Source organism: Salmo salar, chromosome 14, assembly GCF_965601325.2.
Source record: "Salmo salar chromosome 14, fSalSal1, whole genome shotgun sequence".
In the NCBI taxonomy this organism is placed as follows: domain Eukaryota; kingdom Metazoa; phylum Chordata; class Actinopteri; order Salmoniformes; family Salmonidae; genus Salmo; species Salmo salar.
This window is the reverse complement of record NC_138304.1, coordinates 94,088,895-94,102,945: the sequence shown is the minus strand read 5'-3', so window position 1 is coordinate 94,102,945 and position 14,051 is coordinate 94,088,895. Positions and strand designations below refer to the sequence as shown.

The 14,051-nt window shown below is 45.5% G+C and overlaps 1 protein-coding gene across 4 annotated transcripts in view; it reads left to right on the top strand.

Moving 5' to 3' along the window:
• LOC106570528 (oxysterol-binding protein-related protein 3) overlaps window positions 1-13,996 on the top strand; it is a 30,570-nt gene extending 16,574 nt beyond the window's left edge. For 2 of the 4 annotated variants that reach the window (XM_082961282.1, XM_082961283.1), the window contains exons 2-22: window positions 175-367; window positions 842-958; window positions 1,424-1,477; window positions 1,592-1,705; window positions 1,789-1,965; window positions 2,222-2,318; window positions 2,421-2,521; window positions 2,703-2,795; window positions 2,988-3,144; window positions 3,251-3,375; window positions 3,530-3,640; window positions 3,744-3,840; window positions 3,956-4,203; window positions 4,417-4,554; window positions 5,032-5,095; window positions 5,239-5,317; window positions 5,413-5,557; window positions 6,107-6,251; window positions 6,400-6,526; window positions 6,710-6,832; window positions 8,409-13,996. In XM_082961282.1, the coding sequence (XP_082817408.1) occupies window positions 302-367; window positions 842-958; window positions 1,424-1,477; window positions 1,592-1,705; window positions 1,789-1,965; window positions 2,222-2,318; window positions 2,421-2,521; window positions 2,703-2,795; window positions 2,988-3,144; window positions 3,251-3,375; window positions 3,530-3,640; window positions 3,744-3,840; window positions 3,956-4,203; window positions 4,417-4,554; window positions 5,032-5,095; window positions 5,239-5,317; window positions 5,413-5,557; window positions 6,107-6,251; window positions 6,400-6,526; window positions 6,710-6,832; window positions 8,409-8,508 (2,478 nt within the window). In that variant the 5' untranslated portion in view covers window positions 175-301 and the 3' untranslated portion in view covers window positions 8,509-13,996. The remainder of the gene's footprint in view (window positions 1-174; window positions 368-841; window positions 959-1,423; window positions 1,478-1,591; window positions 1,706-1,788; window positions 1,966-2,221; window positions 2,319-2,420; window positions 2,522-2,702; window positions 2,796-2,987; window positions 3,145-3,250; window positions 3,376-3,529; window positions 3,641-3,743; window positions 3,841-3,955; window positions 4,204-4,416; window positions 4,555-5,031; window positions 5,096-5,238; window positions 5,318-5,412; window positions 5,558-6,106; window positions 6,252-6,399; window positions 6,527-6,709; window positions 6,833-8,408) is intronic. The other 2 variants (XM_082961284.1, XM_082961285.1) reach the window with 2 other exon arrangements.
• Window positions 13,997-14,051: the final 55 nt, after the last annotated feature.

The window sequence follows — 14,051 nt, the reverse complement described above, 5'->3', positions numbered from 1 at the left end:
TTTGTCTGTTCTCTCTGAGAGAAGTCACGTCTCATTGGTCTGCTGCTTCACTAAAGCAACCCTACAGTGGAATGTGGCTTTCATTTCTCTCAGCTCACCTGTTTGTCTCAACATGCTGAAAATGAAGTAATAATGTTCTGTTAATCACCGCGTCTCTCTCTTCCTATTCAACAGGGGTTATTCATGATGACGCCCTCTTGAGGTCGGTGTGCTAGGTGATGTTCCTGTTGACCCCGTTGTGATCTTGTTGGTTTCCACTGAGACTAGACGATCGTAAGCACAACTGTCGAGTCACAGAAAGATGACATCAACATCCCCCTCCCACAGCGACAGCAGTAGCGGCTCGTCCAAACATGGCATCCATCAGGTGTGTGTGTGTGTGCGTGCGCATCTCTGTGTGTGCGTGCGTGCGCATCTCTGTGTGTGTGTGCGTGCGTGCGCATCTCTGTGTGTGCGTGCGTGCGTGCGCATCTCTGTGTGTGTGTGCGTGCGTGCGCATCTCTGTGTGTGCGTGCGTGCGTGCGCATCTCTGTGTGTGCGTGCGTGCGTGCGCATCTCTGTGTGTGCGTGCGTGCGCATCTCTGCGTGTGTGTGCCTGTCTGAATGAACTCCGCTCTGTCTCAAATGTCTTGTTGCGACATTAATATTTTGATGCTTATCTTGACTGACCAAACGTCAGCTGAACTGAAATGAACTGGCTATGGCCTGACTGGAGGGTACCTAGCAACACTCCTAACCCTCCCTGCCTGGGTTAGAGGACACATTAAGGCAGAGATGCAGCCTCTCCTCCTCTGTTCACGTGGTTGTGTATGTGTGTAACCCGATGCGTCTCTGTCTACAGGACAGCTGGGAGATCATAGAGGGGCTGAAGGGTAACCCTGGCAACATCCAGGAGCCAGAGAAACAGGAGGGCTTCCTGCTCAAGAGGAGGAAATGGCCCATGAAGGGATGGCACAAGGTGGGTGCAGCCTCCCTGACCTCTTTACCTCTTGCTGCAGGTAAATCTCAAGTGTCTATCCTTGATTCCTTGCATCCTCTCTCCTCACCTTCTCTACATACATTGGAGGAGAAGGTCATAGGTTCTCTTCAGACCTTCTCTTCTGAACTGAAGGATGTGCGGAGAGGACGTGAGGAATCAAGGAGGCACTTGGCTCTTTTTAACCCCTGAGTTACCTGAAGGGCTGGCACATAGAGGTGTTCTACCTGACACGTACATGGTGCTTATCTAAAGCGCTGATAAGACGCTTATGTTAAGTTGGAGGTGAAGTTTAAATGGATATCTTGTTCATGTAAAAAGCTTTTGTCCACAACTGTAATATCTAAATTGTTGTGACGTTATTTCCTTGGCCCAAAGCAGATTAATGAAAGTTTGAACGTGACAGATGGATGGCTAAAACAGTTTGTACTTTCTCTTGCTATCCAGAGATACTTCTTGCTGGAGAAAGGCATTCTGAAGTACTCCAAATGTAGAGCTGATGTAAGTGCCTATTCAAAAGTATCTGTCAAGCAGATGCAATGCACACACACACAATTGAGTTAATGTATGCGTCATAGTTAGTCACACACACTGACGTTTTGCTTTTGTTTCCAGCTGAAGAAAGGCAAGCTGCATGGCTGCATTGATGTGGGGCTGTCTGTCATGTCAATCAAAAAGAAAACCAAGGCCATCGATCTGGACGCCAACAACAACATTTATCACCTCAAGGTTTCTCTCTCGTTTCTCTCTCTCTCACTCTCTCTCTCTCTCCCTCTTCTGTTTAAATGACATCACATCTCGCTGTCCAATAGGTGAAGTCTGAGAAGTCTCAGGAAGTGAAGTCACAGGAGTTGTTTGATGATTGGGTGTCGAAGCTACGACATCACCGTGTCTTCCGTCAGAACGAGATTGCCATGTACCCCCACGAGAGGCACCTGTTCCACCCCTCCTCACACCTCTCCCCTAACCTCAACGAGTCCATGAGACGGGTACGCTTCTCTTTAGACAGGGATATATGATACATTTTGTGCTTTCCCCCTAATGGTTCAAATTTTGGAGATGGTAAGCTGACCCTAGATCTGTGCCTAAGAGCAAACTCTTACTGACGCTTCTTGACTGACCAATCATAATTTCATTATTGTACTGTATGTATTTTATATGAATCACTGTATGTCTATGCATATTCAATTCATTGTCTCTCACCCTTCCTCTCGCTCTCTCCCTCCCCTGCTTTCTCTCTCTCAGCAGCACTCCAGTCTGGCTAAGCAGGCGTCAGTAGTCCAGCAGGCTAAGGTCAGTGCCTGGCTTCACTCCTCAGAAGACATGGACAGGTGCTGCAGAGGTAGGGAGATCAAACATCTCCTGATGGATCTCACCTTACTTAAGTTCTCTGTATCGACTCGCTCTCACCTTCTCTAATTCATATCCCTCATCGTTCTGTCAGACTTGGAGGACTGTGAGTCTTACCTGTTGGAACTCAACCTGCTGCTGAAGAGTATGGAGGTTCTCCACCGCACTTACTCTGCCCCCGCCATCAGCCTCATGGTAACACAACCTTTGCCCTTTAACCTTGACCCTAACCTTGACCCAGTACACATACTGTACTCAGCCCCTTTAACCTTCACTACCCTTACTCTGACCCTGCTATGAGTACATGGTAGGTATGCACACCTCTCCTAACCCCTAGACTTTAACCCTAACCTCTCCACTTCCACTGGGACACCAGGCCTCAACATATGACATTCCCAAGAAGGAGAAGAGGGGTCCCAGGAAGTGGCGTTCAAAGAATTACACCAAAGATGCCCCGGCCACGCTACAGGTACAAGCTGTTTCACGTTCTCTCAAAGCAACAGCTGCTACCATTCCATGTTAACTTTGACCTGTGCTAAATCTTACAGCCACTTGATAGTGTTGCATTGACTAAAGACTACTAGGAAAATAGTTCTGCGTGACACCCAATACATCCCCCACCTGTAGTTGTCTTTAACCCAGAGGTCCCTCCTTCCACCAGGTTCCTGGCTGTGGCTCACCGCCTGCCTCTCCTCATCTCCATACCTCCCACCCAAACCTCTCTACTGCTGAAGCCAACACCTCCTTCCTGGAAACCCCAGACTCACCGACTGATGCCAACCGCCTCCAGGAAGACTTCTGCAGGCTGGCTAACAATAGTGAGTCCCTGGTGTCAGATCGGTCCACTGGGTCAAGTACAGGTATTTTACAGGCTGGGTATGATGGTTAAAACACAATTATTTTTCTCGCTCTGTGTGTCTCCAGTTCACTCCACTCTGCGGTCAGCCTATAGTTCTCTATCAGCAGAGAGAGACAGAGTGAGACACACTATTGACCTGAAGGCCCCTCCTCCAGCACAGGTCATGGGCCTCAAGGCCGGTTATGGCTCGGTGAGTTGGGTGTGTTTGAGAGAGAGCGTGTGTATGTGCTGTGTTCCACAATACTGCACATGTCAAGTTGATTTCAGGAGATTGTTTATATGCCAAACATGACATTGGGACTGATCTGAACCTCTGCTGCCAATCAACCTCTTCTACCAATCAGGGTCTCCCAGATGGATCCCGCCAACTTGTCCACCAGGCGTCCAATGAGTCCATGTCGGAGTTCTTTGATGCTCAGGAGTACCAGCTGACCTCCAGCTCCTCTGAGAACGAGGTGAGCCTTAAGATCAGATTACCCAACCCTAACCATTAGGGAGATCAACAATGATCTGTCCCTGAACAGTCATTCATATGTTTTTTTCTCTGTTTGTCTCCAGGCTTCTGATGATGACTCGTATATCAGTGATGTCAGCGACAGTGTTTCCATGGACACCGGCTACAGCAACGAGGGAGGAAGTGAGAGACATGACTCTGGTATGCCGTGCGGGTGCATGGGCCAGCATATGAGTATTTCTATGACAAGCATACAATTTGTACGAGTGAGCAAAAGTTTGCTACCTCCATTTTAAGCACCCCCCAACCCACTCAGCAGGCTCAGGAGGAAGTGGTGTTCAGGTGGCCCGCAGGCGGACTACCCTCCCCTCCCCCCAGCCCAGCAGCAGCAGTGTCAGTCTATGGAACATCCTCAAGAACAACATAGGGAAGGACCTGTCCAAGGTAGCCATGCCTGTTCATCTCAATGAGCCTCTCAACACACTACAGAGGCTGTGTGAGGAGGTGGAGTACTCTGAGCTGCTGGATACAGCGAACCACACACAAGACCCGTACCAGAGAATGGTGAGGGTATAGGATGCAAGGACACACACACACACACACACACACACACACACAATGCCTAGCAACGCATGGTGAGAGAATTTGGACATACTCACACCATGATTCTTATGATGCATTGTGGGAACCCAGACACGCAACCTCTACCTACACATGGTAAGTAACACAGTCTCTGTGTGTGTGTGTGTGTGTGTGTGTGTGTGTCCTGTGCTGCAGGTGTATGTGGCAACATTTGCAGTGTCTGCATATGCCTCCAGTTACCACCGGGCAGGAAGTAAACCCTTTAACCCTGTCCTGGGAGAGACCTACGAGTGTGACAGACCTGACAAGGGCTTCAAGTTCATAGCAGAACAGGTAAACAGGAACTATACCTACAGGAACAAGTTGGGGCGGCAGCGTTGCCTAGTGGTTAGAGCGTTGGACTAGTAGCCGAAAGGTTGCAAGTTCAAATCCCTGAGTTGACAAGGTACAAATCTGTCGTTTTGCCCCTGAACAAGGCAGTTAGCCCACTGTTCCTAGGCCGTCATTGTAAATAAGAATTTGTTCTTAACTGACTTGCCTAGTTAAATAAAGGTCAAATAAAATAACATACAGTAAACCAAGAATCACTGGGCTGATTCATTTAGTGCTTTCCACTAAATAGGGGGTTGGACCCCCTATTCCCATTTAGTGCACTAAATTTAACCAGGGCCCATAGTGCTCTGGTCAAAACTAGTGCACTATATAGGGAAAAGGATGCCATTTGGAACAGAACCGTTGCATAGGATGACTGAAGACTCATAACATTGTCAGTCACATGTATTCACCAGTTGAACCCCCTGTCTGTCTTAGGTGAGCCATCACCCACCTGTTTCAGCATGTCACTGTGACTCTAACAACTTCACTTTCTGGCAAGGTGAGCTTCTATGTTTTCAGTAAACATGTCACCACCTTTTCCTTCTATTTCTGATTGTTATTGTGAGGTTATCTGCGCCACTCACCTACTACCCCTGTCTGTCTCTCTGTCCCCTGTCTGTCTCTCTGTCCCATCTCTCTCAGATGTCCAGTGGAAGAATAAGTTCTGGGGGAAGTCCATGGAGATTGTTCCCATGGGAACCACTCATGTGACCCTGCCAGGGTGAGTCTCCTTGATTTGATAGAGTGTGTGTGTGTCAGAGCTGCTTTCATATGAAATAGAGGTGTGTGTGTGTGACAGTTGTTTGTCATCCTCAGGTTTGGAGACCACTATGAGTGGAACAAGGTAACGTCCTGCATCCACAACATCCTGAGTGGCCAGCGCTGGATAGAACACTACGGAGAGATGTCAATCAAAAACACCAGCAGTGACGCCTGCCAGTGTACAGTGACCTTCATCAAGGTGAGGAGATGGACTATACCATACCTGTTACATGAAGGGTGCGTCCCAAAAGGCACCCTATGTCTTATACAGAGCACTACTACCCATAGGACTCTGACCAAAAGTAGTGCACTATATAGGGTGTTATTTAAAACAGCCTAACGCAATTCAATGTAAATTGGCCAACACGTATGAAACCCTGGGCCAGCGTTTCCCAAACTCGGTCCTGGGACCAACGGGTGCACCTTTCAAGTGATCAGCTCATCATCAAGCTTTGATAATTCGAGTCAGCTGTGTAGTGCTAGGGCAAAAACCCAACACACCCCTGAGGGTATTATCAGGTGTAACAGCACCATCTGTTGGGGAACAGGAGGAACAACATCCTGGTGACCATTATCCTGGAAACCTTCAGTAACTAATGAGTGGTGGATGGATTCATGTATTATTTAGAATTCATCACATGATTGACAGCGTTTTATGGGTTTCCGATTTGTAACAGTACATTTGTATTTGTTTTGCATCATTAGTTTAATTTGTTTATTATTCATGTTGTGCATATTTAATCCACAGGCGAAATCGTGGAGCTCAACGGTGAACAAGATAGAGGGAGTGGTCACAGACAGTGGGGGGTGTGTCATCCACTCATTCTTTGGCAAATGGCATGAAGGCGTGTACCAAGGAGACACGCCCTCTGCCATCTGCATCTGGAGAGCAAGTGAGTGACTGGCTCTTTGGGCTGTCCGTCACAACTCACACACCCATATTCACAAACATAAAGTGGCATTCCACGTAAATATTATAGCTTATGATCTTTTACCTTGAAAATAGTTTAAAATAGTGATTTTTGTCATGTGTTTGTGTAGATCCCATGCCTGTGGACCAGGACCAGTACTATGGCTTTACACAGTTTGGTGTGGAGCTGAATGAGCTTGATGCCGCCCTGAAGCCCTTCCTACCCCCCACAGACACACGCTTCCGTCTCGACCAGAGGTAGGACAAACCCCGGGATTCTCTCTTCCTCTCTCTCTTCTTCCTAGCTCTCCCTAATCCAGTATTCCTTTCTCATACTTCCCTGTATTATATCACCCTTCTCATAGGATCCTTTTCACTCGAGTGTCTCTTTTCAGTCTCTCTCTGTCTCTCTCTCTCTCTCTGTCTCTCTCTCTGTCTCAGGTGTTTGGAAGAAGGGAACATTGAGGGGGCTGAGGAGCAGAAACAGAGGATAGAGCTGCTCCAGAGAGAAAGGAGAAAAGCCCTGGAGGAGAACAACATGACGCACAAACCACGCTTCTTCAAGTACGCCACCGTGTGCCTGCCTGCCTGCCTGCCTGCCTGCCTTTCTGTCTGATTCCAGCAGACAAGGGAGTTCATTGTTCACACATTTAGCCACGTAGACAGAACAAGGCTGTCTTAATTCTTAACTGCACAGTATCCTTTACAGCAGTGGTTCCCAACATTTTTCGCTTACCAGTAAGCCTATCATCTCATGAGTCTTCTCACGTACCCTGTGTGGATAGGCCAAGGACCCCTGGTTGGGAACCACTGCTGTACAATATAGAAAAGGTCTGACGGAATGGCACCACTCTGTCTATATAACTTACCACACTGTCACAGGTCTGTCATGTGAATAACACTCCATTAGCCTCTGGGCTCCATTTTAACAAATCTAATGCAATGGTAGATCTAATTGGCTTACAAAAACTAAATAACATGGGTCTACATTATCTTTGCTAAATACGTTAACTTGAACCCATTTGCAGTCCACGTTGTTCTAAGTCACTGCATGGCCTCAATAGCATTCACACTGACATAGGGGCTAGGCTACTGTAAATGACATTATATCTGAGCATGACAATAAGCAAGATTGAATTCAGTATTTTTAAGACCTAAAAAGAAAAGGAATAATTTGAATCAAATTCTAAACAAAACAACTTGTTTTAAATAGACTATGTTACACTTACAGGCACCATCATTTGTCCCGTGGGCATAGAGTATTAAAACAACATCGACTATGGAGGGTTTTACACGCATCCAAAAACGGGACCTGCATGACTAAAATAATGTGGGCCTGCCTACGATGCATAGATAGAAAGGGAATGTCAGATCACTGTTTTGCTTCTATTTGAATAAAGCTTTGGTGATTAAGATTTATTTCCCAGCGGTCTCAGGAGCCGAACTCTTTATCAACAGTCTTGTCTACTTCATTGTTGTGTTGGGCAGGACAAAAAAAAGCCTTTATTGAGAGGAAAGGAGGCTATGCTTGGTTTTTAACCAAATACATTAAATGGTTGGGGGGGAAACATTCGTTTTTTATGGTTCTAAATACAAAGTATAAAGGCACCAAAATCACATTAGGCTGCTCTTGTTCTATGTTCATATGGGCAGTGTGTGTCACGGCTGGATAGGCTGTATCATAACCAACTGTGTTACCACTAAAACCAGCTTTTGGTTGGTCTTAAGTATCCTATCAGCACTGCCTGAAAATAGAAACTTGGATCATGTTTTTAAGGACACACCTCAAATATTTCCACCTCTCCCATCTGGGCGCAAGCATGCTGATGTTAGACAGGTGAATTGCCAAACTTGGCGTTAGGGCTGGGAAATGCCGGTGCGACAGTTTTTTTAAATGACGAAATTGCAAACCTAACGTGCATTTGACACTAGCACCGCCTTATTTCCAGCCGAACATGGAGCCCCTCAGTGTCTGACTGGTTGTTCTGTGTAGTCATGAGATCTCACTGTTCTACTTGAAGGTGTACTGAGGGTTAGGGTTGTACACTTACAGCCAGGTTATGCAGTATGTTTGTTTGGAATATGTGTTAAGTTTTATTTATATATAGAAATGTGACTGCTGTTTTTGTTTATTTAACAGGAAATCAAAGGATGACACGTGGCTGAGCTCTAATACATACTGGGAGCAGCGGAAGGACCCTGGATTCAGCTGTACAGAGGACTTCCCTGTGCTGTGGTGACCCTGTAACCCCACAGGAGTACAGATCTAGGGTCAGATTATCCTTGCCCACAACAGACACAGGATTTTCCAAAACGGGGATCTCCACCTCCACACCAAAATTGCCGTCTATCAAGCCGTCTGCATCACCACACTTCTTTACAGCTGTGAAGCCTGGGTCACTTAGTCGCCACAACAAGCAGCTCTAGCGATTCCACAGAAGATGCCTGCAGCGCATCCTGGGAATCGCCTGGTGTGACTGTGTCCTGTACAGAAATACTTGCTAAGACCAACTGCAAGAGTATGGAGGCCATGGTCACCCAACACCAGCTGAGCTGGCTTGGGCATGTCATTAGAATATCTTGGGAGTGCTTGCTGTGGAAGATCCTGTATGGCAAGATACATCTTGGCCGGCGGTCTGCAGGGGGGGGGCAGCTAAAAACGTGGCTGAGGAAGTGTAACATCAAACCCACAGACATGGAGGATGCTGCTGCCGACCGTTCCACCTGGAGGCAGCTCCGGAGCGGTCTACAGAGGAGGAGAGGAGCTCCGGAGAGACAGAACTATGCCTGCCCCCGCCAACACAGACATATGCCCCACCTGCAATAAAGTTTGGATCTCAGATTGGACTCTACACTCACTAAAGAATTGACCGTTAACTAAGAGGTGGAAGTCCTCATCGGATACGATGGACTACCACAAGCAAGCCCACAACAAACCTTAACCAATACAGGGAAAACTCACAACTGACCTTAGATCAGCACTCGGGAGACAACACTAGTCAAAGCTCTGACCCGGTGACTGGGGACTGCTGAGTGTCAGGGTGACCAAGACCAAAAATGAGCTTCCCGTGTCTGTAGGTAGAGCTTAACTAGGGCTCGATCTCTTCAACCTAATACAGAGTTTTCACTTGATTCTTTGTTTAAAAGAAAAGAAAGCATCTTTTAATTTTTTTGGCATGACTTTAGTCTTTCCAGGGATAGGGTTTTCTTCTTTCAATTTGATCATTTTCTCTATGTATATTTTATACTGTCACTGTAGTTCGGATGCAGTCCAGCCACCAAAGTGCCTTAATATGGAATGCTGTTCTATTCACAGTAACCTGCTGTAGATGATTATGCAAATCCTCACTCACTATTGGTGAGTTGGTGCTTCTGCGCACTTATGTCATTCTTAATGTGGTCTATATAGAAGATCACTGGTGGGGTGTTGAGGTATGCATCCCAAATGGCAACCTATTATCTATATAGTGCTATTTATGGAATATGGAGCAGGGTGTCATGTGGGACACAGTCAAGGGTTGTAACTAGGGGGATTTAACTTGTTCTAAATGTCAAGCATTCTACTGTAAGAGTATGATTCTGTCCAATCACAATACAGATTGTTTTAATACTCCTTAACCACTGGCTGACAGTACGTATGAAATAAGGCCTTATGGAACTTCCTAACACTGCGTGTTAAAGCCTGTATGTTGCCCGGTTATGATAAGATGTATACTGTATATCAGTAAAGAATAGGGCCGTACTATCTTTGAAGATAAACGATAAACAGTGAGACTGTTATACTATATTTGTGTGTGTGTGTTGGATTGCAGAGGCTGGTGGGAGGAGCTATAGGAACGGAGTCAAACCTCTTTTCCATGTTTGTGTTTGAGACTGTTCTATTGATTCTGTTCCAGCCATTACAATGAGCCTCATAGCTCCTCCCACCAGCCGCCTCTGATTGGGTGTTCTAGTGAGTGTTTGGGTGCATTCCAGAGGATCGTCTTTGATGGTCACCGCCTTCCAAAGTGTGTTCCATTATGGGGATAAACCATGTGATCAAAAGTCATGAAGTTTTGACTTCAGTCGACTGCAAGTTTCTGCAGTTGCTCTTCGTCAAGTTAATCAGCCTGCATTTTGGGAGTCTGTATTGCCAATCAATCATTAGGGTGTTTTTGTTTGACCCACGAGAACGTGACCAAAGACCTGACTGAAACCAGAACTAACTTTGCTGTGATTCATGTATACAGTAGATATGTACAAATGTGATATTTGAGGCTCTCACCAGTTGATAGTATAATGTACACACATTTACAGTTTCTGAATTTGTGATATGGGGGTTGGAGACATGTTTATTTCGACATTACAAAGAAAAACTTAGAAACAATGGCAACACCGGCATGTTGGGCTGACCCTTGCTGTTGAAAAACCACATCAGTGTCTGACTTTTGTCTACAGTCTGTTGCCTTACCACTCAAACGAGCACTTTTGTGTTTAGTGGGTGTGAGACAAAGTGTTTAGGGCCCATACTTGCTAACACAAGCAGTCATTTACATTTAAATGGTTTCTCTGGCTCAAATCGTTGATTTACTTGCATGCGAGAGAATGCTACATTGTAGCTGGTCCCATCAGATAACATTGCACATGTTCGCACTCTGCTAACCTCACCAGATAGCAGTGTTTTTTTATTTCCTGAAACAAATTCTTCAGCAGCCTATCAAAGATCTTAGACTTTATATCCACCAACCAAGGGCATTTATTAAATAGGTCAACCCTGGCCACTAGAGGGATATTTTACAAATTCAAGGTGAACTTTTTTTTCCCATTGTGCCAATATTGCATTGATGCATCATTGACTAGCATACTACTAATGAGGGGTCGCGAGTTCTAACTGGGGAAAATCAGTTTGAATGGTCGTCTAACTCGGAATTCCAAGTCAAACTCAAGCTTCTTTCTAGAGATCTCTTTCTAAGATCACTGATGTCATGATTTTGACCAGTTTTATTCCCCCCCCCCCCCCCCCAAGTTCCCAGTTGTCTTGAACGGACCATGAGGTACACTACATGAGCAAAGTATGGTGAAGCATGATTCATCACTCCAGAGAACGTGTTTCCACTGCGCCAGAGTCCAATGGTGGCGAGCTTTACACCACTCCAGCCAACGCTTGGCATTGCGTGAGGTGATCTTAGACTTGTGTGCGGCTGCTCGGCCATGGAAACCCATTTAATGAAGCTCCCAACTAACAGTTACTGTGCTGACGTTGCTTCCAGAGGCAGTTTGGAACTCTGTAGTGAGTGTTGCAGCTGAGGACAGACGATTTGTATGCGCTTCAGCACTCGGCGGGCCCGTTCTGTGCTCGTGTGTGGCCTGCCACTTAGTGGCTGAGCCTTTGTTGCTCCTAGATGTTACCACTTCACAATAACAGCACTTACAGTTGATCAGGGCAGAAATCTGACTTGTTGGAAAGGTGGCATCCTAGGACGGTGCCATGTTGAAAGTCACTGATCTCTTCAGTAAGGCAATTCTACTGAAAATGTTTGTCTATGGAAATTGCATAGCGATGCTAGATTCTATACACCTGTAACCAGGTGTGGCTGAAATGGCTGAATCCACTCATTTGAAGGGGTGTCCACATACTTTGTGTATATACAGTGCCTTCAGAATGTATTTAGTACCTTTTTTGTCTTAACATTTTGTTATGTTACAGCCTTATTCTAAAATTGATTCAATTTTTCCTCAATCTTCACATAATGACAAAGCGAAAAGTTTTTTTTTTTTATGTTTGCAAATGTATAATAAAAAAAATGTAAAACAGAACTTATTTACATAAGTATTCAGACCCTTTGCTATGAAACTTGCAATTGAGCTCAGGTGCATCTAGTTTCCATTGATCATCCTTGATGTTTCTACAATGGCAGGTAGCCTAGTGGTTAGAGCGTTGGACTTGTAACCAAAAGGTTGCAAGATCAAATCCCCAAGCTGACAAGGTAAAAATCTGTCGTTCTGCCCCTGTTCCTAGGCCGTCATTGAAAATAAGAATTTGATCTTAACTGACTTGCCTAAATAAAGGTAAAATAAAAATGTTAAACTTGATTGGAGTCCACCTGTGGTAAATTCAGTTGATTGGACATGATTTGGAAAGGCACACACCTGTCTATATAAGGTCCCACAGTTGACAGTGCATGTCAGAGCAAAAACCAAGCCATGAGGTCAAAGGAATTGTCCATAGAGCTCCGAGACAGGATTGTGTGTCGGTACCCTTCCTCAGATCTGTGCCAAAACATTTCTACAGTATTGAAGGTCCTCAATAACACATTGGCCTCCATCATTCTTAAATGGAAGAAGTTCGGAACCACCAAGACTGGCCGCCTGGCCAAACTGAGCAATTGGGGGAGAAGGGCCTTGGTCAGGGAGGTGAGAAGGGCCTTGGTCAGGGAGGTGAGAAGGGCCTTGGTCAGGGAGGTGAGAAGGGCCTTGGTCAGGGAGGTGAGAAGGGCCTTGGTCAGGGAGGTGAGAAGGGCCTTGGTCAGGGTTTTTATAGTAGAGTGACCAGATGGAAGCCACTCCTCAGTAAAAGGCACATGACAGCCCAGAGAAACAAGATTCTCTGGTCTAATGAAACCAAGATTGAACTCCTTGGTCCTAGTCTGAATGCTAAGTGTCACATCTCAAGGAAACCTGGCACCATATTTTTTCAGCAGCAGGGACTGGGAGACTAGTCAGGATTGAGGGAAAGATGAACGGAGCAAAGTACTGAGAGATCCTTGATGAAAGCCCCAGTCTGAGGTCCTGAGAGCAGGTTAAGGTTCTTCTTCCAACAGGACAATGACCCTAAGCACACAGCCAAGACACTGCAGGAGTGGCTTTGGAACAAGTCTCAATGTCCTTGAGTGGCCCAGCCAGAGCCCAGACGTGAACCGGATCTAACATCTCTGGAGACCTGAAAATAGCTGAGCAGCGACGCTCCCAATCCAACCTGACAGAGCTTGAGAGGATCTGCAGAGAAGAATGGGAGAAACTCCCCAAATACAGGTGTGCCAAGCTTGTAGTATCATACCCAAGAAGACTCGGCTGTAATCACTGCTTCAACAAAGTACTGAGTAAAGGGTCTGGATACTTGTGGTTTTTATATTTAATAAATTAGCAAAAATGTCAACCTGTAAAAATATATTTTAGAATAAGGCTGTAACAATGTGGAAAAGTCAAGGGATCTGAATACTCTGAAAGCCCTGTGTAGTGTATGTTAAGGACTATCAAAGATGTTTAGAAAATAAATATTGGTAGAAAGTGATAAAGCGAAATAAATGGTCTACACCAATACCCACATGCACCTGATAATAAACAAAGCAATGAGTGCTCTAAACAGCTGACTGCAAACAATGATGAAGGAATAGACTTTTGAAGGGAGCATGGCAAACAAATTGTGAAAATGAGCAAGTAGCCTACAAAGGGAAATCCATGTGTTTAAAGGACTGCAGTTGAGGCCTAAATTCAGCACTACTGAGTGGACAGGAAGAGAGGTGTGGGTGTTTGGAAGATTTTATTTCAATATTTACCACTGTAAAACATATTTACCACTACATTTGTAACAAATAGAAGGGTTAAATTAGCATTATTTAGATAACCCAAAGTTGGACCTTTTTGCATTTAGGGGAGCTGAGGCCCCGTGTAATTCACACCCTGATTTTTATGACACTTTTATTGTTGGTGTTATGACATGGTGTTGTAAAAATTGGCCTTCACTCTCTGCCTTGTCTATTGTCTTTATCTTCATGTGCTCGATAATGCGCTGATGCATTTGTTT